Source organism: Microcebus murinus, chromosome 20 (genome assembly GCF_040939455.1).
Source record: "Microcebus murinus isolate Inina chromosome 20, M.murinus_Inina_mat1.0, whole genome shotgun sequence".
Classification (NCBI taxonomy): Eukaryota; Metazoa; Chordata; class Mammalia; order Primates; family Cheirogaleidae; genus Microcebus; species Microcebus murinus.
In genome coordinates this window covers 34,697,763-34,718,095 of record NC_134123.1, presented here as the reverse complement: position 1 = coordinate 34,718,095, position 20,333 = coordinate 34,697,763, and the positions used below count along the sequence as shown (strand labels likewise).

The 20,333-nt window shown below is 62.2% G+C and overlaps 1 protein-coding gene across 5 annotated transcripts in view; it reads right to left on the bottom strand.

Moving 5' to 3' along the window:
* Positions 1–9,721: 9,721 nt before the first annotated feature.
* The window catches only part of BANP (BTG3 associated nuclear protein), a 79,819-nt gene continuing 69,207 nt past the window's right edge, over positions 9,722–20,333 (bottom strand). For 4 of the 5 annotated variants that reach the window (XM_075995854.1, XM_075995855.1, XM_075995857.1 and 1 more), the window contains 2 exons: positions 11,421–11,564; positions 9,722–10,351 (listed from right to left, as the gene is read on the bottom strand). In XM_075995854.1, coding sequence (XP_075851969.1) covers positions 10,280–10,351; positions 11,421–11,564 — 216 coding nt within the window. In that variant the 3' untranslated portion in view covers positions 9,722–10,279. The remainder of the gene's footprint in view (positions 10,352–11,420; positions 11,565–20,333) is intronic. The other variant, XM_075995856.1, reaches the window with a different exon arrangement.

The window sequence follows — 20,333 nt, the reverse complement described above, 5'->3', positions numbered from 1 at the left end:
GGAGGCGGGGACACAACTAGATGCACAATCACATCGTCACGCCTCCCCAACACCCTGTGGGGCGCTGAGGCTCAGAGAGGTCAAGCACCTGGCCCGAGTCGCCCAGCCAACAGGTGGCAGAGCCATACCTGGCGGAGCCTCTTTCCCCCTGGCGGTCGCCCTCAGGGAGAAGCCCCAGCCCGCGGGCGGCGGGAGGGACGCGTGCCTCACCTGGCGCCTCCCCTTAGGGTCCGTGTGGGCGCGGCCCTTGGACGTCCTGACTGCCGTCACCATGCGGGGGGAGACGCCGTCCTCGTCCCCCCAGGCGGCATCCGGAGGGCAGGTGGGGCGCGCAGGCGCGGCACAGGCCCACCCACGCGACACGCGCTTTCGGGCGCCGGGCGTGTGCCGCAGTGGGCTCTGCGCGCTCACGTGAGTGCAGCCGCGAGGGCATCGCGAGACGTGGCGGCGGCGCCCGGTCAGGCGGCGCACAGTGGAGGTGATCTGCGGCCGCCGGACCAGCCGCACCTGCGGAGAGACGCCGGGCGTCCCTCGGAAGAGGAGCCGGGTCCGTGGACGGCCGGGCGCCCTCCACCCTTCCCTCCGTGCCTGCGGCGTCCGTTCCCCAAAGCTGCCGCGTGCGTCAGCGACGCGGGTCCTCGGCCGCGCGGCCAGATGCAGGGGCCGGCCACCTGGCGGCCGCGTCTCCGGCGGTTTCTGGTTAAAAGGCCCAGCCGGGGCCGCCCGCAACACTACAACGCAGCTCCCGTGTCAAAACGCGGTTAAACACACGTACCGAGTAAACACACGTGCTGGTTAAACGCACATGCCGGTTAAACGCACATGCCAATTAAACGCACATACCGGATAAACACACATACCAATTAAACGTACATACCGGATAAACACACATACCAATTAAATGCACATGCCGGTTAAACGCACATACCGGTTAAACACACATACCGGATAGACACGCATACCGGTTAGATACACATACCGAGTAAACACACATACCGGCTAAACACACATGCCGATTAAACACACATGGTGGCTAAACACACATACTGGTTAAACACACATACCGGCTAAACACACATACCGGTTAAACACACATACCGGTTAAACACACATGCAGGTTAAACACACATACCAGTTAAACACACATACCGGATAGACACGCATACTGGTTAGACACACATACCGAGTAAACACACATACCGGCTAAACACACATGCCGGTTAAACACACATGCCGGTTAAACACACATGCCGGTTAAACACACATACGGTTCAGGTTGGACCCCTATTTCCTGAATAACAGCTTCCTCGGGTTGCCAACTGGCTGTGCTTGTTGGATTCTACTTTTCAATCAAGAGCCTTATTTTATATATATATGAAAAAAAAGGCCTGAAAAAAATTGCAAGCATGAAAGTGGTGGGTTTAAACCGAATGTTTCCCAGCCTTGGCCACGCGCCGGACGTCCCACCCCCCTCGGTCCCCACCCACAGGTCACCAGAGCACGCAGGGCACAGCCTCCCGGGCGGGCTCCGGTGCCAGGGTGCAGGGGTGGCGGGGAAGGGCCCTGGGGGCCGGCAGGCTCCTGCGTTCTGGCAGCCACGGCCACCGTCCCCCATCCGAACACGCGGGGCAGAAGCACCCAGGAGGCCCCGAGTGTCACCCCCACACCCCACGGAGGGAAGAGGGGCCCGAGTTTCCCTTCGGGAAGGGGCCTTGGCCTTTCTTCTCTCCTTCCCGCTCCCTGAGGCACTCAGAGTCCTGACACCTGCCCAGCTGTGACAGCCCGAGGCGTCTTCAGACACTGACCCCTGTCCCTTGGGGGTGGGGGGCGGAATCACCCTGAGGGCAGGGACCGTCCTTTTCCCTCCTTTGTGGCCCCCGGCTCCGGCACCCTTGTGGTTGGTGAAACGCCCCGCAGCTGTGCCGGAGCCGGGAGGAGGAGGAGGAGGAGGAGGCGGGAAGGGAGCCCTGCCTGGGAGCACCTCGGGCTCCAGGGCCGGCCAGGGGTCGGGGAAGCCTGAGAACAGCCGGACGTCGCCGCAGGGCTCTGACCCCACTGGCAGACGGCCTCCCCTGCGGTGGGCGGTGGGCCGGAGCCAGCGGCACCCACGCGCTGACATCATCCCTGAAACCCCGGAGTCACAGCCGGGCGGAGGCCGGAGGAGGCTGGAGGCCGAGCCGGGCTGCTCTGCGGCAACCGGCCCTCTGGGCGCCCTCGGGGATTCCCACGCCCGGTCCACATGGAGCAGCCTGGGGGCGGGAGGGCCTGGGACCCCAGTGGGCCATGCCCCACGCCCACGCGGCCTGGACGGCAGCCCGTGGCCCGCATGGCCACACACGAGGAGCTGGAGGAAGCGGGGGCCGGCGGGAGCGCACGGCGGCGGGCGCGTGCGGGCAAAGGAGCTGCGTGGCCGACTGGGGGGGGCGGTGGCCGTGGGGCAGCCCGCCAGCCACTTCTCGGTGCGGCGCCCACGCCTGTCCTCCCTCTGGTCCTTCACCACGGCGAGGACTCGGCACCCAGAACCTCCTGCCCACGAAATCGGGAGTTAGCGACAGGATCAAGGAAGTCCTGGTTTCGGGGGCTACGGTTTATTGTCCTGGGGGACCCTTTCCAAGAAAGGACCCTCGGTCGGGGCCCTGCCGGGGGAGCGGAGTCCTCCGGAGCCGTTTTTACGTCCGGCCAGGAGTCAGGGCTCGCCTCTGCTAGATCACCCGCAGACCCCGTAACTCGAGGCGCCCACCCGACCGGCTCTGCCCCCGCCGGGGCCCACACGGCTGCCGGGTGGAGACAGCAGGACAGAGGGACGCAGGCCTGGGCGGCCCCACGGCTTCCCGCGGGTTTCGAGTGGGTTTCACTCCCCCGCCGCGCCCCGACTCTGGTCGGGAGGAGGCAAACTCGGGTGTCTTGGGTGCTGCAGGGGTGGGGACCAGGAGCCCAGTCCCACGTCTGCATTCCGCAGAAGAGGCAACGGGCTGTGCGCCCAGGTGAGGCTCTCCCCGGCCCCGCGGCTCCTGCCACCAGCCGAGCCGGGCGCAGACCCGCCAGCTGCGCAGTGCCCTCGGCCTTGGGAAGGGCCCGTCCGGCTGGCACGGCCGTGGGGCCTCCTTCCTCCAGGCCGCCGGCCCAGCCTCCCCCACCCGCCGCGGAGGCTTCGCTGGTCTCTTCTGGAAGCCCCAGTGGCTCGTGCCGGCCAGGGCTTGGGACCAGGGAGGCCGCCTGGGCCGGGGCAACACTGAGGAAGCCGCGCGTCTGAGCTGCCCGGCCCCGAGGCAGGCGGGCCCCAGGCCGGGCGTGTCCCGCTCACCGTGTGGGAAGAGCCTGGTGGGGGGGGAGGCGCAAGCCCCACTCAGCCCCCGCCCAGCAGCTGGGAAGAAGGCCCCTGCGGTCTCCAGACGGCCCTGTCCCGGCCGAGGCTCCTGGTCACTCGCCCGCCTGGCGCAGAGCGGACGGCAGCTCCAGCAGGTCACTGCCCCCTGACGGCACTGCCCGGGAGGGACGAAACCCTCCCCACGGGAGGCCGGGCCTCACTCAGGGGACGCGGCTCGGCTCCCCCGGCCCAGCGAAGACGGTGGCCCCAGAGTTTGCTGGAATCTGCCCAGGGAGTGCGTGCACGTGTTGTGTGCACATGCTGTGTGCATGTGTGTGCGTGTGTGTGAGTGTATGCACGTGCTGTGAGTGTATGAATGTGTGTGTGTGCGTGCGTGTGAGTGTATGCACGTGCGTGTGAGTGTATGCACGTGCTGTGTGCATGTGTGTGCGTGCGTGTGAGTGTATGCACGTGCTGTGAGTGTATGAGTGTGTGTGAGTGCATGTACATGTGAGTGTATGCACGTGCTGTGTGAGTGTATGAGTGTGTGTGTGTGTGCGTGCATCCGTGTACGTGAGTGCATGTGGGTGCGTGTGTGCGTGCACGCCTGAGGGCGGGACGCTCTCCTGGAAGCTCACGTAAGAGAGTGTCTCCTCCCCAGCCACGCGGCTCCTGGGTCGCTGGGGCTGGCCCGCGTGCACAATCACTGCCAGAGGCTGCCCAGGGCCGGGCACCCACCGGGGGGACCGACTCCTTCTGGGAATGGCGGCCTGGCCGGGAGATGCCAGCCAGGCGGGCAGGTTTGCGGGACACGGAGGCGGCAGTGCTGTGTGCTTTGGCACCAGTTGCCCAACCTCTCTGTGCCTTTGCTTCCCCACTCCGCTGGGCACAGTGGGGGTGGATCTAGCACGTCTCTGATTCTCGAGTCCACCGTCAGGTACATAAGGCAAAGCCCTGGGCCCGCGCCTCACAGCGCAAGGGGCGTCTCGCTTTGCTCTGACCATGGCCGCCAGCCGTGGGCCCACTTGCCTGTAGGGGGCGGTGGCCAGCGCCGGGCCACCCTGTGAGCTGGCAGGGCCCCTGTGAGCCAGCGCAGGCCCCGGGGAGGGGCTGACACTGAGGCCAGCGCTGGGCACAGACCCGCCAGGACCCGGGAACGCAGCTCCCAGCGTGGGGCGGCTGCCACCGGGCCGCGGCAAATGCTCGGACGGCCACCCCCGCAGGGCCCCCACCTCCCTGAACAGGACGAGTCAGAGCAGCCCGACTAGGTGACCGTGGCCACCAAGACTCCTCTTCTCCCACACCCGTGCGAGCCCAGAGCGGAGAGGGCTTCGCGGCAGGATTAACTTGATGGCCGGGTCAGCCCGAAAGTGGAGCCGCAGCTGAAAACAAGTTCCTTCTCTTGCAGCCCACGGGGATGACAGAGCAGAGCCCCTCACCGGTTTCTGGCAGGCCCGGGGCCACATGCGGGGTGGAGCCAGAGAGAGACCCCTCCCCGCCGCGGCCTTGGAACAAACCGCGCGCCATGAAGGCCGAGGACGGAGGCCCTGGAGGTGCCGGGGGACGGGGAGACGGCAGGCTGCGGGGTGCCCAGTCCTGTCCTGGCTCCAGATGACAACACTGTCACCCGGGGGGCTGCCTGTGACTGCGGGAGACGCCCACCTGCCCGGGCCCCAGCCGGCCACGCGCCCTGTCTGTCTCTGACACAGAGCATCCACCGCCCTGCTGGGGCCGAGCTGGCCTTGCGTCTTGGGGACAGGGCCCCCGGACTGTGGCCCCTCCTGCGCGGGGCTGCCGCCCTCCGTTCTGCGGCTGAACCCAAGTGTAAAGTCGGGGCGCTATGCCTCCTCCCCCAAACAAGTGACTCGGTGTCGTTTTCCCCCCTCCCCCACCATCTAGGCCTCCTCGGGTGCTGGACTCGATGAAGGTCAAATGTGACTCCAGGGACCAGACACGGGGCTGCCACAGCCCCCCCCCCCCCGCGTTCTGCCCGCCGCCCCCCTGCCCCTGCACGGAGCTGGGCCGGGACACCCGTACCCCTAACCCCTGCACCCGCCACCACACAGCTGGGGCTCCCTGGCGCCCCCCTTCCCGTGGCCCTGCCTGCTGGGGCAGCCAGCCCCACCCTGAGCCAGCCAAGGGGGCCTTGGGGGGCGGCACGAGCGGGGAGTGGGTCGCGGAACTTCTCTGACGGCTGCAGCCGGCGGGCAGGAGGCTTCCTGTCGTGGGAGCAGGGAGAGGCGTGGAGGGGAGGGTCAAAGTAACAGGTGAAAGGCAAGGGACGGGGACAGGAACCACCTGGCAGAACTGAGGGTCCCCGGGAGGCGTGTGGCACCGCACGCAGTGAATCCGCACGTTGCTGTCCCCCCCAGCCGTGTGGGCGTTGCCCAAGCGGGTTGCGGTGTCAAGAGTGCACCCCAGGGGGGCGGCAGGGGTGTGGCGCTGGCCTGGCGGGAGGTGGCTGCATGGCACCCCCAACGTGGCGGGTCCCCCTCGATGGAGGTTCTGGAACCTTCTCGGTGAAGCTTGTCACTGCCTCCCACGGACATCTGCCTCTCTCACTGGGCTCATTTCCTGGTGCTTCACATATTTCCCGGCTCTTTTAACGATGGCTTTTCAGAGTTTCGTTTTCCCACGGCACTGGCGGTAGATAGCAATGCAGTGACATGGCCAGGCGCGGTGGCTCACGCCTGTCATCTCAGCACTCTGGGAGGCCGAGGCTGGCGGATTGCTTGAGGTCAGGAGTTCGAAACCAGCCTGAGCAAGAGCGAGACCCCCTCTCTACCAAAAAATAGAAAGAAATTAATTGGCCAACTAATATATATAGAAAAAATTAGCCGGGCATGGTGGCACATGCCTGTAGTCCCAGCTACCCGGGAGGCTGAGGCAGGAGGATTGCTTGAGCCCAGGAGTTGGAGGTTGCTGTGAGCGAGGCTGACGCCACGGCACTCTAGCCCGGGCAAGAGTGAGACTGTCTCAAAAAAAAAAAAAAAAAAAAAAAGCAGTGATGTCTTGTGGGGGCCGGCCTTGACCCCCAAACCCCGCTGAGGTCTCTCAAGGCTACTAACAGTTTATCTCTGGAAATTCTTGTGGATTTTATCTCTGGAATTTTCTGGAACACGATGACATCATCCACAAAAAATGACGGTTTTGTCTCTTCCTGTCCTTGTTTTCTCCTCCTCCCCGGCGGCTCCCAAGGTCAGGAGCGGGGCGCCCTGGCCTCGTGGCGGACGCCGTGGACCTGCTGCAGCTGCCGGGCTTCCGAGGAGGCTCGAGTCAGGGCAGGGCGCTCCCTGTCATTTCTGGAATGCCGACCGTCTATTTCAAACGTTTTGGATGGATGCGGAGTTTTATCAAGAGCTGCTTCTGCTGAGACGATCACATGATTTCTTTTTCCTCCCTTAATCCGTCAGTGTGACATTGAATGACACTCTGAGGTCAAACCAAGCTGCGCCCACAATGTGGTCGTGGGGAACATCTATAGGATTTAGCTCATCACTGTAAATTATTATAATGAACAGAAAGAGCTCACCAAGGGCACTGGATGCAAAATAAACGGAACCTGATCATGTTTCTAGCAGCAGCAGCTAGCAAACGGTGGTGTCCGCGCATTGCTAGGCTTGACTTGCTCATATGTTGCTCAGAATTTACCAGTGTCTGAGTAAGACTGCCCTGTAATTTTCTTTCTCTGTGATCTGTTCAGGCACTGATGACAATGAAACTCTAGCCTCGTAAAACGAGTTGGGGAACGTTCCGCCTCTTTCTATTTTTCTGGACGAGCTTGTGAAGGAATGGAGTAATTTCCTCGAGCGTTTGGTAGAACAGGCTTCAGTGTGGGTTTCTTCTTCTACCTATTTTTGAGTTCATCAATTGCCCCCTCAGACATGTCTAATCTGTTATTACGCCTATAAACTGAATTCTTACATTTGATTGTTCTATTTCCTAGTTGTAGAACTATATACCACTTGGTACTTTAAAAAAAGTTTCGGTTCGTTGTTTAAACTCCTTTTTAGCTCTTTGAAAACTGCAAGCAGATAAGACCACCGTATGGGCACAATGTATACAATGTACGTGTTATTCAGGGGTTGAATTCCCTAAAAGCCCTGCCCTCACCACTGTACAATCTGTGCGTGTAACAAAATTACACTTGCACCCCACAAATTAACACAATTAAGAAATAAATAAGGCAAACCATATGAAATAAATAAGGTAAACGCACGCATGCTGTCTTTAAAAAAAGGAAGAGAACTGTAAGCAGAGTTACTACTAAGTCTCCGTGCTGCTGAGGGTCTGTTTCTATCGTCTGTTGTGTTGCAGGTTTTCATTTGTGTCGCTTTCTCTCCTTCACCTGATTGTGTCTTGGATACAGTGTTTGCAAAATTGCTGGTGGACATAATTTGATATCATCTTCCTCCCAGAGGACCAGTGCTTGCCTCTGCCTGGCAGCTGGGGACAGCAGCCATCCAATACGTCAGTGACTGAGACAACGTGAAGCCGAGTGGCAGCCCTGAGAGGGCCAGGTGTGGCCCTCCCAGGACCCAACCCAAAGGGAAGGGTGGCCCTGCAGCCCTGGTCCCAGTGCCCGTCCATCTAGCTGCTGGGTCAGCAGTTGTCCCAGGAGGAAGGTGACCCCAAGGGCCACCCCAGCTCCCGGGCACTCTTTCCTCATGTGGACCCTTGACTATGAACCCTGCACTCTTCCATGAGCTTCCCGGGCACTCTTTCCTCATGTGGACCCTTGACTATGAACCCTGCACTCTTCCATGAGCTTCCCTGAGATTCCAGGCTCATTCTGTATGTCTTGGTTCTTCTGCTGCTCTTGTGGGGGGACCGGCCGTCTGTACCGCCAAGCGGACACCCCCGTGCTGGGCCCTTTCCTATCTCGCCTTCTTTGGGACTAATTTTTCTGATTGTAGCTGCCCCTTCCACTACTCTGGAAGTTGGATCCCCTGGGTGTAGACAATTACAACTCAATGGGCCAAAGCCCACACGTATGTTTCCTGCCATCTTCCCGAACACCCCCATCATCCTGTCTAGCTAGCTCTGACTCTTTTCAAGCCCTGGGACATCTTGGCTTCCACAGTCGGGTTCCAGCCTGCCCACACACTCCGCTTCCGTCACTCTTCCGCCTGGATCACGTTCCTTCTGCCTTCTTCAAATCCCCTTTTGGTTCAGGTCTGCTGGTGGCCAGCTGTTGCCCTTTGTGTTTTTAAATTTCTTTACGTGGAAGGCTGGGATTGAAAACCTCGCAAAGCATAGCGCACGTCACAAGCGGGGGCACCCAGAGCAAGGACCCCAATGCCGGCCCCCCCAGAGCCCCCTCCCCCCCCTCGCCCGTCCTCGCCCGTCAATGTCTGAGCCAGCGATGACTTTGCTTGTTTGCGAAATGGGCACAGATGGGCTCGTGGCGTGTGAGAGTCGCTGGTGTGGCTTTTTGGGTGGCGATCCTTTTTCCTTTTTGTTAAGTTCCCCCGTGGGATGAGCGGCAGCCACGTGGCAGCGGCAGCCACGTGGCATCAGCAGCCACGGGCGCCTGAGGGTTCCCCGTCTCGGGCTGACCACGGGCTGCCGTGGCCACCGTGGCACTTCCTGTGAAGCTCACCTGCCAGGCACCTGCGGGGTGACCCCCGGGGGTTGCCGGGGCGACGGGGTGCCTGTGCTCGCGGCAGGGGGAGGCGCGACACCACCCTCCACAGTGGTTCTACCAACCGCCAGCGCGCCCAGCTGTTCACGTCCCTCCTGGCGCGAGTCGTTGACAACCTGGGCCTTACGGACGCCTCTCCTGGCAGGTTTGATGCGAGGCTGAGCCATTTTCACACGCTGACCGGCCACTGGGGGGTCTTCTCTCACTAGGTGCCTGTTCACGTCTTTTGCCTTTTTCCTTTTTGGTAGGGGAGCAAAATTCAAAAGGAAAGAAAGAAGGAGGAAAGGAGTTTCCGGGACCGCCCAGGAGGCTGTGTCGGCTCTCGGTCCGCCCCTCCAGCCCAGCCCCCACACCGGCCGCCCAGCCATGCCCCACGCCTGGCCCGTCTTAAACGTGGGGCCGGCCGCGGCCAAAAGAACGACATGCGTCCAGCGCCTTCATCTTTTCTTCTTCTCGATCTGAACGCCCGCCGGCCGGTCCTTTCCTGCCGAGTCCTCGTGTGTCCGCAGCGAGACACTCTGCTCGCCGCCAGGTCACGGAGCCCTCCGTCCTGCCCTCCTGCGCGTTTTCTCGCGTTCCTTGCACAGCTGGCTCCACGACTGATTTCTGCACAGCTGGCGAGATGGGGTTCGCTGGGTGGGGAGCCCCCGTGGCTCCGGAGCGGGGTCGAACCCCCACCCTCCGCTGGGGCCGGAGCGGGCGAGCCGGGGAAGCCACCCCCAGGACCCGCGGGGAGCCACGCCTGGGAGGGACGAGCGCTGGGGCCGCCGTGGTCATAAATACACTTTATTTCATTAGAAATGCATAATTACAGTGTTTGGGGGCGTCTGCCCCTAGAAAAGTAGGTCAGCAGTGTGTCCGTGGAAACCGCCCGCGCCTGTGAACCCGCCTCCGTGCCGCCGCGCACGGACCACGGCAAAGGCCCCCGCCACGCCACTGTGCTTTCCTTTTGTTGTTGTGGGATTTTTTTTCGATTTTCTTTTTTGTTATAAACACCATAGCAAATTAAAAAAGCTGTTTAAACAGAAAAATATCAGTTCTCGATTTCCCACGTGCCCTGGGCACACGGGGCGCCTGCCCCCCTCTTCCTTCAGACGCCGGCGGCGGGGCGAGAAGGAGAGGGGGGTCTCCGGCCGGCGCGGAGGCTGCTGTCTTCTGCTTAGTATGTTAGGACGCTTTCCCCGGCAGAGGCAGCAGCGGCGGCTCTCGGACGCGCTGAGCGGAACGGGCGCGCTGGCCGCCGTGAGGACGGGGCGTGGGGGCCAGGCCGGCGGCCAGGGCCGGCGCTGGGCCCGGTGCAGTTCCGCGGCCGGGGTGATGGGCGCGCCTCACTGGATCTGGATGGCCCCGTGCTCCAGCTGCATCTCGGGCTGGAGGGTGGGCTGCAGGGTCTCGGCCGTCTGCGGGGGAGAGAGGAGGGCTTCTCTAGAAAAACCGCCACCACCCCGCAGCCAGGCCTCTCACCGGGCACAAAACAGCCCGCGACTGTCGTGCACAGGGCAAGAAACTCACACACCAGGGCTCTCGGGGGGCCCCCCCGGGGTCACGGGTGCAAGACGCCCCGGTCTCGGGGGCCCCCACTGCCCTGGCAGACCCAGCCCCTCCCCCCCCACATGCCCTGGGCCGTCCTGGCCAGCGCGGCGGCGGCTGCTCCCGGTTTCCCGTCCCTGCCCGAGACTGGCGGGAATGACAGCACGTCCCTAGCCTGGCATGCCGGCCGGAATCTCGGTCACCGCCCTGCCTCCCTGTGGAGCTGCCCCGTGCTCCAAAAAGCATCTTAGGGGACGTGACTTCGCTTCCCTTAGAGACATACGTTCTACTCGGTGAGTTACAGGTGTTGAAAGGACTTTAAATGCTCACTCACAGCTCTATTTTAAGACAAGTTAGAGGACAAATATCTGATCTCGGAATAAGTGCCTGATCACGCATCTCGCCGCCCGGGGCGCGGCAGGCCACACGCGGGCTCCGTTCAGACGCCCGGGGCTCAGAGCAGGAGCCTGCGGGGCCGAGAGAAGGCGTGGAGCCCACGGAGGAGCCGCCAGGGGGCACGGTGCTCCCCGGGGACGGCGGCCTGGCCGGCCCTGCCCCATGGAGGGGACCCTCGACTGCAGGGCAGCACAAGCTTGGGGGAGGGGGACCCCGAGCTCGCCGGCCCATGACGGCCGGCTCTGAGGAGGGGACGGCAGGGCAGAACTTCGTTTTTGCCTCTGCGTTTACAGACGTTTCCGCGAGACGGAGTAACTCAGGAATCTGCTGAGATTTGAAACTGGGCCGGGATCTACCCTCTCACCTTCGTGTGTCCAGGTGCTTATAAAAAAAAATAATAATAATAATAAGGTCCCCAAGCGAGTGTCCGTGTCCAGGTCCCGTGCCGTCCAGTGGCGGCCACAGGACAGAGTCACGGAGAGAAAGGCCCCGCCGGGCGTGGGCGTGGGCAGCGGGCCGGGGCCTGCGCGGCAGAGCACTCACCTGCGCCCCGGCCGTGTGGTCACTCACCGGCGCCAGCTGGACGTACTGGACCTGGATGTCACTGCCCTGGAGCGGCGACCCGTCCACCCCCGCCGCGGCGGGGTCCGAGGAGGCCACGGCTATCAGCTGGGCCCCCTGCAGCACCTGGGAGACAGAGCAGAGGCCACGTCAGCAACGCGCGGACACCGGAGAAGCAGCGGACACCAGAGAAGCGGCGGCGGCACCGTCATCCTCTGAGCAACCAGCAGGGAGACGGCCCCGGGGCCACACCGAGGACCTGGGGTCCACTCTGACCCCAAGATCGTTTTTTTTTTTTTTTTTTTTTTTTTTTGAGACAGAGTCTCGCTCTGTTGCCCAGGCTAGAGTGAGTGCCATGGCGTCAGCCTAGCTCACAGCAACCTCAAACTCCTGGGCTCAAGCAATCCTTTGCCCCAGCCTCCTGAGTAGCTGGGACTACAGGCATGCGCCACCATGCCCGGCTAATTTTATATATATATATATATATATATATATATTAGTTGGCGAATTAATTTCTTTCTACTTTTTTATAGTAGAGACGGTGTCTCGCTCTTGCTCAGGCTGGTTTTGAACTCCTGACCTTGAGCAATCCGCCCGCCTCGGCCTCCTAGAGTGCTGGGATTACAGGCGTGAGCCGCCGCGCCCGGCCCGTGACCCCCAGATCTTTTCAGAGCAATGGCTGTGGTGGTGTGAGAGAGCCGTCTGGCCCTTCTGCTGCATCCAGGGGGTGGGGGGAGAGAAGCAGGGGGGTGGGGGAGAAAAGGGGTCGAAAGGGGAGGGCAGCACCCACCCTCCGCCTGACCCTGACCCACACCCGGACAGCAGTTAAAACTGGAAAAGGAGAGAACGCACACGTGTGTACAACCGGGTTTCCAGGCAAGTTCAAAACTCAACAAGAACATCTGCCTGGCACGTCCACCCAAAAACCTCCAGGCCGCTGCAAGGAGTGTGGCCGACAGCCGTGACCCGTGTCCACAGCGCTGAGTTCCCTCCCTGGAAGACCCTCGGGGCCTCAGAGTGCGGCCCCCCGCGCCGCACGCTGACAGGCTGGGCACAAACGCGCACCTTAGCACTGCAGAGAGAGCTGGCACCTTTCTGGGGGAGGGGGGAATGACCGAAACAAAATGATTCAGCATTTTAATTATGTTTTTCAAGAATCCATCAGCAGAAACTTCTCATTCCCTCCCTTGATTTATGGGGTAGGATTTTTCTTATTTCTGCCTCAAAACTAAATTTTTCCAGGCAACGTGGCTTTGCTTTCACTAAAGCTCCGTTTACACCAAAACTGAGGATTTAGGAAAAAGCAGCAGGAGACTCTCCAGGGGCAGAGTCCTTGGCGTTGTGGGCTTGGTTTAAGTGCTGGTTCCTTCCAGCACCTTCCGGCTGTGTGGGCCTGACCCAGCCCCTCCACCCGACCCCCAGGCCCGTGGCACCCAGGGGCAGAGCGGCAAAGCCGGAGGGCAGCCCCTCTGCGGGTGCAGGGGCAGGGGGAGGGGGGCAGGGGACCCAGGGCACGGGAGGGGGCGGAGCAGGGGGAGGGGGGCCGGGGACCCAGGGCACGGGAGGGGGGCAGGGGGCAGGGGGAGGGGACCCAGGGCACGGGAGGGGGCGGAGCAGGGGGAGGAGGCCAGGGAGAGGGGGGCCGCGGGCAGGGGTGCCGCAATCACTGGCTGCAGCCAAGGAGGAGCAGACAGCAAGCTCCTGAGTCTTGCTCGGAGGAAGACGATGCCAGCCGCTGGCGTGACCCAGGGGTCGGCAAGTCCCTAAGCGAGCACGTGGGTTCGGTTCACGCCGGCGCGAGCAAACGGACTTAGCATTTCAAATTGACTCGACTGCCCCTTAGCACCGAGCACCAGCAAGCTCCCGGGTGCTGGCTGCTCCGCCAGCCTCAGCCACTGCCTCGCCCGTGCAGGCGGCACCCCTGCACCCCTATCGCCGTCGCCAACTGCCCTGTGGAGCCCCGGTGACCCCCACGGCGACGCCTTCGCTCCAGAACCGGACGCACACGTCCACGAAGGGCTCACCCACGTTCCAGAGCGGACGGACCGCGCGCCGTGCCGTGTCCCTCCAGAGAGCCAATGAGAGCGCGTCCCGCACCTGAGGCGCACGTCTGCGCAAGCGCGGGGCCGCGGCCAACGTTCTGCTAAGGGTGGGGTGGGGATCACGAGGCTCGAGCGTCCTCCAGCGCCTGTGGCCCTGACGCGTTTGGGAACCGTCTGCCGACGCAGCTGCGCCCGCGCTGCACCTGGGAGGGCCCCGCCCCACGTCCCTGCCAGGAGAGGGAAGCCCGGACTCCCGCACCCGGAGGCTCGGGGTGGGGTGGGGCCGCGCAGCCGCAGGCCGGGGACCACCCAGGACCGCTGGCTGCAGCTGGAAGGAAGGATGCTCCCTGGCCGAGTCCCCAGGGGCCACGCCCTGCGGCGCCCCTGCACCTCCGGCCTCCAGAGCTGAGAGGGAAAGAATTCCTGCTGCTGTGAAGCTCCCCCGTGGGGAGCGGCCCTTGGGGTCGCAGCCCAGAAATGGGCTCTCCACTTCCAGACGCGCAGATGGAACGCAGTGACCCCTGCCCTGTGGCCGCCCGGTCGGCGTGTGCAGTTGCCAAGGCTTGCGGCCTGGGGCTTCCCAAGGCCCTGCCCCTCACGTGCGGCTCCACAGGCGGTTCCAGGGCGGCCTGCTTCCCGCACCCAGCGTCTCTCCCACACGCCCTGCCCACCCCCTGCCACCCAGAGCAGGTCCGCCTGGGCCCAGCATTGTGGCCACGAGCACAGCCGCTGGCCCGAGAGGTTCCAGAACGCACAGACGACCCGCGCGGACCCTGGGCTGCTCACGTGGCTTAAAGGGCTCATGGAAGAGCTGCCGACGTTCAGGAAGACACAGCCGGTGGTGTTTGATGCAGACTCCCACTTCCAGCTGAGAAGAGCCAGCCCTTTGGACTGATTCCTAACCAGCCCGACTCGGCTGCAGTTAATTTCTTGTCTTTTTTTTGGAGACAGAGTCTCACTCTGTCACCTGGGCTAGAGTGCCATGGTGTCAGCTGAGTTCACAGCAACCTCAAACTCCTGGGCTCAAGCGATCCTCCTGCCTCAGCCTCCTGAGTAGCTGGGACTACAGGCATGCACCACCATGCCTGGCTGATTTTTTCTATATATTTTTAGATGGCCAATTAATTTCTTTCTATTTTTGGTAGAGACGGGGTCTCGCTCTTGGTGAGGCTGGTCTCGAACTCCTGACCTTGAGCGATCCGGCCCGCCTCAGCCTCCCAGAGTGCTAGGATTGCAGGCGTGAGCCACTCTGCCCGGCCTGATTAATGTCTAATGAACCCAACTCACGTCTCCCGCAGAGGATTGGAGACCCCCCTCCTGCCAGGGGCGTCCTGAGTCCCAGCGGCAGGGACAGGGCCAGCTCTCACAGGCCAGCGGCCAACCCACCCTCCGGGCCACACGGCCTGGGGCCCCTGCACTGTCTGGGGCGACGTCCCGGGACACCCCGTTCAGGCGAGGGGAGGGCCGAGGTGAGAAGGGCGTCCGGGGACTCAGGAGCCAGAAACATCCTCATCCCAAGTCCCCTTCCTGTGTCCACGGCACGGTGCCCGGTCATGTGTGAGGCAGCTGTGAGGTCACGCCCGGGTGATGCGTCACATCGGCAGCGTGTCCGCACCTGGGCGGAGCCTGGCTCAAAGCCGGGTTCTCCGATTGGCGCCCATCCCACAGACTCGGCTCACTAGCGCCAACGCGCACGGACCTGGCGGGAGGCGAGGGCCAGGCCTGCGCTCTGGGCCAGGAGCCCCCACCGGGCACGCTGCGGCCACGGGCCTGGGTGTGGCGGGAGGCGAGGGTGGCACCCCTCGCCCCTGGGCACGCAGGGGCCGCTGGCCGGCTGAGAAAACGAGAGTCCCCAGCGCCCCGCAGCACGGCCTCTGGGGCCACACAGCACTCCCAAGGAGGCCCAGCTCTGAGGGGCCCACATGGGTGTCCCGGCCGCGGTCACGGCCACCTCAGAGTCCGGGGGACGGGCTGTCTTCAGTCTGCGGCACCCTGAGCTGGGCGTCTTGGGGGCGCTCCTGACGCCACTGGGGAACCACCCCGGGGCACCCCGGCCACCACCGACACCCAACTAAGACCAGACCCGCCGCGTCTGCTCATGCTGCTCCCGCTGGATAGCGAGCTGGCACTGCCCTGCCGTGCCTACCGGAGGCCCCTGAGCTCAGCGTAACGCTGTGCACTCGTATCCCAAACCCCTGATCCTGTCCAGAGGCAGAGATGGTGCCAGGAGACAGCAGCCTGCCCACTGGAGGGGCGGGAGAGGCATCCGTGGGGAAACACTGCTCCGCTCCAAAAACGCTACCCGCCCCGGGCCACGCTGCAGCTCGAGAGAGCCGCCCCCACGGGCCGCCCCGCGGGGAGAAAGGGGCCTCTGTGCTTGCGGCCTGCCAGCTGCCCGAAGGTCAGCGAGCTAAAACGGCACGGGCTTCTCCTTCAATCATCTCAATGCGCTGTTAGCACCGGCTCTAACCTTCCAACCAGGCGGCCGGTTCGGGGCGGGATCTGCGATTTCTAGATGAAAGACTCCTCGTAAATACACAATGAGTTTAGCAGTCGCTTGGCGGCTCACCCGCAGAGTGAGCTAGAAAAGAGTGAGTGGAAAATCATACTACACTCGAAGCCCATCTCCCTCCTCCGCGATCCCGTCCCCTGACAGTTCAGGGACGCGGCAGGAGGCGCTGGCCGGGCCCCTCACCGTCCACACAAGGCCTCTGTGTCCCGCCTGTCGGGACACGGCCGCGCCACTTGCCGCCCTTGAGCCGCGCCGTCCGGCCAGCGGGCCCTCTCACGCCTCCGCCACCCCCTGCCCGCGTCTGCCAGTGGCTCCAGTGCGCGGCAGGGCAGCAGGGCGGGGCGCGGCAGGGCAGCAGGGCGGGGCGCACCCTCCCACGGAACCTGCCCACACCATGAGCCACCCATAACGGGGAAACAGAGGCACGTGTAAAAGACAGCGACAGACAAGCTTCGGAACAGCCCAGAGAGTCACCAAACCTTCCCTAGACGGAGAAGGTCCCAGCGCTGGATCCCGCTAAAAGGAAATCCGTAATTACTCAGAGGAGACGGTTTGGGGGATTTTAAGTGAGGACTGTTCCCTACGTTTCCACGGTTAAAGGATTAGCGAATATAGGCCATATTTTTAAATGGCTTAAAAACAGGAGAGCATCTCCAAATGTGTTCGATTCGTGCGTCCTGCAACCAGCTAGGTGCTAATTGGGAATAACCGCTGTTGCACTCACCCACCCAGCAAATAGCCGCCACGCGCTGGTGAGGCGTAGCGCGTGCTGGGCTGGGCACTGGGAGGACCGTCTGGCTTTACCGTCCTCAGGACTCCGACTTAACCTTTCCAGCGTGGGTTTGAAAACGGGGGCACTGAGCGGGAACAGTCCCCCACCTGCCCGGCACAGTTGCGGGGTCGGCGGGGGACGCCAAGGGCGCCGGGCGCAGAGACGGCGCGAGGCGAGGCCACGGCTTCCTCGCATGGGACTGCGGCTCCGGCCAAGCGAGCCCTTCAAAGGCCCCGTTGTCTCGGCCGACGGAAACGCCGCCCTTGCGGACGCAAGGCATCTTCCGTCCAAGCTCTCTCTCCCTGAAAAAATGTGAATGTCCTTCCCGGCCAAACGCTCTGCCCAGCCTTTCCCGGGCCCTCGCCCACATGAAAGAGCCTTCTGTGCTACAGCCGCCGGGACAGCGTCCAGGAAGTTGGACAGGGACGCAATGGCAGCCCCGGGACTTCCCGCCTGGTCCACTGCGAGATCACCACTCAAGCCTGGCGCCGCCTGCCGCAAACACCAGACAGAGAAGCCGCCGCGGTCAGTCCCGCGCCCGCTCTGCGCGCGGCCGCCCTGCCTTGCGCAACAGCCCCCGCCGGGGCACGGGACGCGGGTGTCAGAGCCGGGGTGGGAACCCCCCCTCCACCCCGACCGGTGGGGGCCACCTCCTCAGACAGAGCGGGGGACCTGTCACTTTCCCAGGGTGTTCTGGGGGGACTAGGCAACACCAAACTCACTCCATTTCTGACCTTTTGTGGCTTAAACTGCATTTTCCACTGTTTCTGGTAGGGAAGGCTTTTCCGTAAGGGATTCATTCCCTGAGCCACCAAGACCCCCCCACTCCTCGGTCTGTGTTCTGGCACACAGCACGGGGACCCATTTTCCTGGCGGGGACGTTTCCACCGGAGGCGGGGCAACACGGCACGCTGTCTGTGAAGGTGAGCCGACCCCCCCTCGGTGACAGGCCCCGCGAAGTGGCCCCGAGCCCACTGGAAATGCCGGAGGCCGTTTTTCTGCCCCAGATGAAGACGCCCGGCACACACGGCCCCTTCCCCTCGCCCCATCCAGAAATATCTTCCATATAAAACTCTGCACACTTCCCACCCCTTCTAATCTTTTCCCCAGCTGGGCTGAGAATTCCCTGGCTGGGTTGAGAAGGCCTCACTTCAAGGAAAAGACTCTGAAAGCTTCTGAAACTTGCTCTGAAGCAAACTAGGAGAGACGCTGATGCCAGAGAGGGGAGAGGAGTTTAAAAGCTTCCAGAACGCCAACGCCTCTGTCAGCCGGGTATCAGCAAAGCTATTTCAGAAATGCGCACTGCGAGTGGCCTGGGTCACTCACTGTCTTGCCTAACTTTGCTCAGCGCACATGCAGTGTGCGTGTGTGTGTGTGCATTCCTGGGTTTGTGCGTGTGTGCTCATTACTAGCGATGGGTTTACCAGACCACACACACAAAAAATCCAGGTTTTCAAGTGATTTGACACAAGTCTCTTTCACAGAGAGCTTAGGTGACGTGAGCTACAACTATTACAAAAATTATTAAACGCTTTCAGCATCAGAATACACATGCACTGGACACAGCACCGAACACTTTCGTGATCCGTGATCTAAACCACAGGGTCAGTCCCGAGCCTTTCAAGGTCTCCTCTGCGACTGAAAGATCTTCCAACTATAGAGAAGTAACTGGCCCAGGTTGGAGCACCCCCATAGATGCAGCGTCAGCTAGCAACAGAGCGCGGTACAGAGTGTTCACAACTTCCCGAGCCTGAATCCACCGACCCCAAAGCTGTGCTGCGGAGCCTTTGTCCGGAGGCAGCACGGAGCGCCTCTGTGCCCGGCAACCGCGCAGGGCGCACGCGGCGAGGCCGGACGGGCCGTCCACTTACCCCTGGCCTTCCTTACGCTTTCCTGCCGTCCAGCCCTCCGGCGACGGCGGGGGACTTGGTTCCTTTCAGGACCCACGTGGCCGGCGTGACGACCAAGCCGTGTGAGCAGCAGCGTGGGAACTGGCCGAATGACGGGACAAAAGCAGAATCTCCCCAAGCGGAAAACAAGCAAGGATCCGCCAGACAGGTTTTCCAGGAAAGGGCAGCACCGTGTGGACACACGCTGTCTACCTACACCGGTCTCCTTTGCGGCAGGTGCCGGGCACCGAGATCCGCCAGCCGCCGCCGACGACAGCACCGGCCCTTCCTCGGCTCCCTCTGTGCTCTGGCGCCCAGAGAATGACCGACCACGGGAACCGGGAGGTGGGAGGAAAGTACGAGGTTCCACAGGGACAACAGTCGCATAGTTCATAAATGGCTACTCATCTAATACGGAAAGCAATCTGTAGGGTAGCTGTACTTTGCAGTGAGGCTGCTTGGAGGGTCGGTCGGACCACGCGGATGGCCGCGAGTGGGAGGTGGACGTGGGCTCTGCCCGGGCAGCCGCGGTGAGTGGGGACAGCTGTCGGCGTCTGGACAAGTCTCCTTCAGAGGATTCTAGACAGCGGCCCTCACGGTGCCAGCTCTGAGTGTCCCGGACTGGAACCCGCGCTGGCCCCCACACACCTGCCCCGCCTGGCCACAAACGCTGAGATCTCTGCCTCGGCAAGAGGGCAGGGCAGCGGACCCACCATCGCAAGCGTCACACTAGCACAGCATAAAAACCTGGCTGCGTCTTTACAATTCCAAGGGGACTACGCCCAGGGACAGAGACAGAAACAAGACGGTGGAAGGTAACGTATCTTACTTTTCTTATGAATTCACGTCCAGCCTCATTTTCACTGTGACAAAATTCCACTACGAGTACAACGCAAACCACCAACTCGTCAAAAACCGAGACAACCTCCTAACAGAGGCCGTCCCCCTGCTGTCCCCGCCGGCCCCGCCCGCCACTGACACGGCGCGAGCGCTGAGGCAACCACCGTGGAGTTTCCTGGACTGTGCGTTCCGCTGGCCTTGGCGCTTTTCCAAAGCAGCTATGTTGTGTTTATGCACAAACAACATTGCAGGACTATCTGATTAAAACCTCCTGTAACTTTCAAACTAAGAAACTCTGATCTGAACAGATTCCGGAGGGTCTGCGGCCCTTCTTCCCAGGCGCACCTGAGGGGTTAGGGGAGACCCAGGCCGCGTCCACTCGCCTACCTCCCTGCCTCTGTGAATGACGTCACCCCTGGGTGCCTCCGGCCCTGTCTGGGCAGGCGCAGCCAGGCCTGGCCCGGGACACGGGACGCACTCACGGTTTTCAAAGGGGAACATGGTCGTGGCGTTGGGAAATGACACGTGTCATTGTCTCTTATTTTTTTTTTTTTTGAAACAGAGTCTTGCTCTGTTGCCCTGGCTAGAGTGCCGTGGCATCAGCCTAGCTCACAGCAACCTCAACCTCCTGGGCTCAAGCGATCCTCCTGCCTCAGCCTCCCGAGTAACTGGGACTACAGGCATGTGCCACCATGCCCGGCTGATTTTTTCTATATATTTTTAGTTGGCCAATTAATTCTTTCTATTTTTAGTAGAGTCAGGGTCTCGCTCTTGCTCAGGCTGGTCTTGAACTCCTGAACTCAAACCATCCACCCGCCTCGGCCTCTCAGAGTGCTAGGA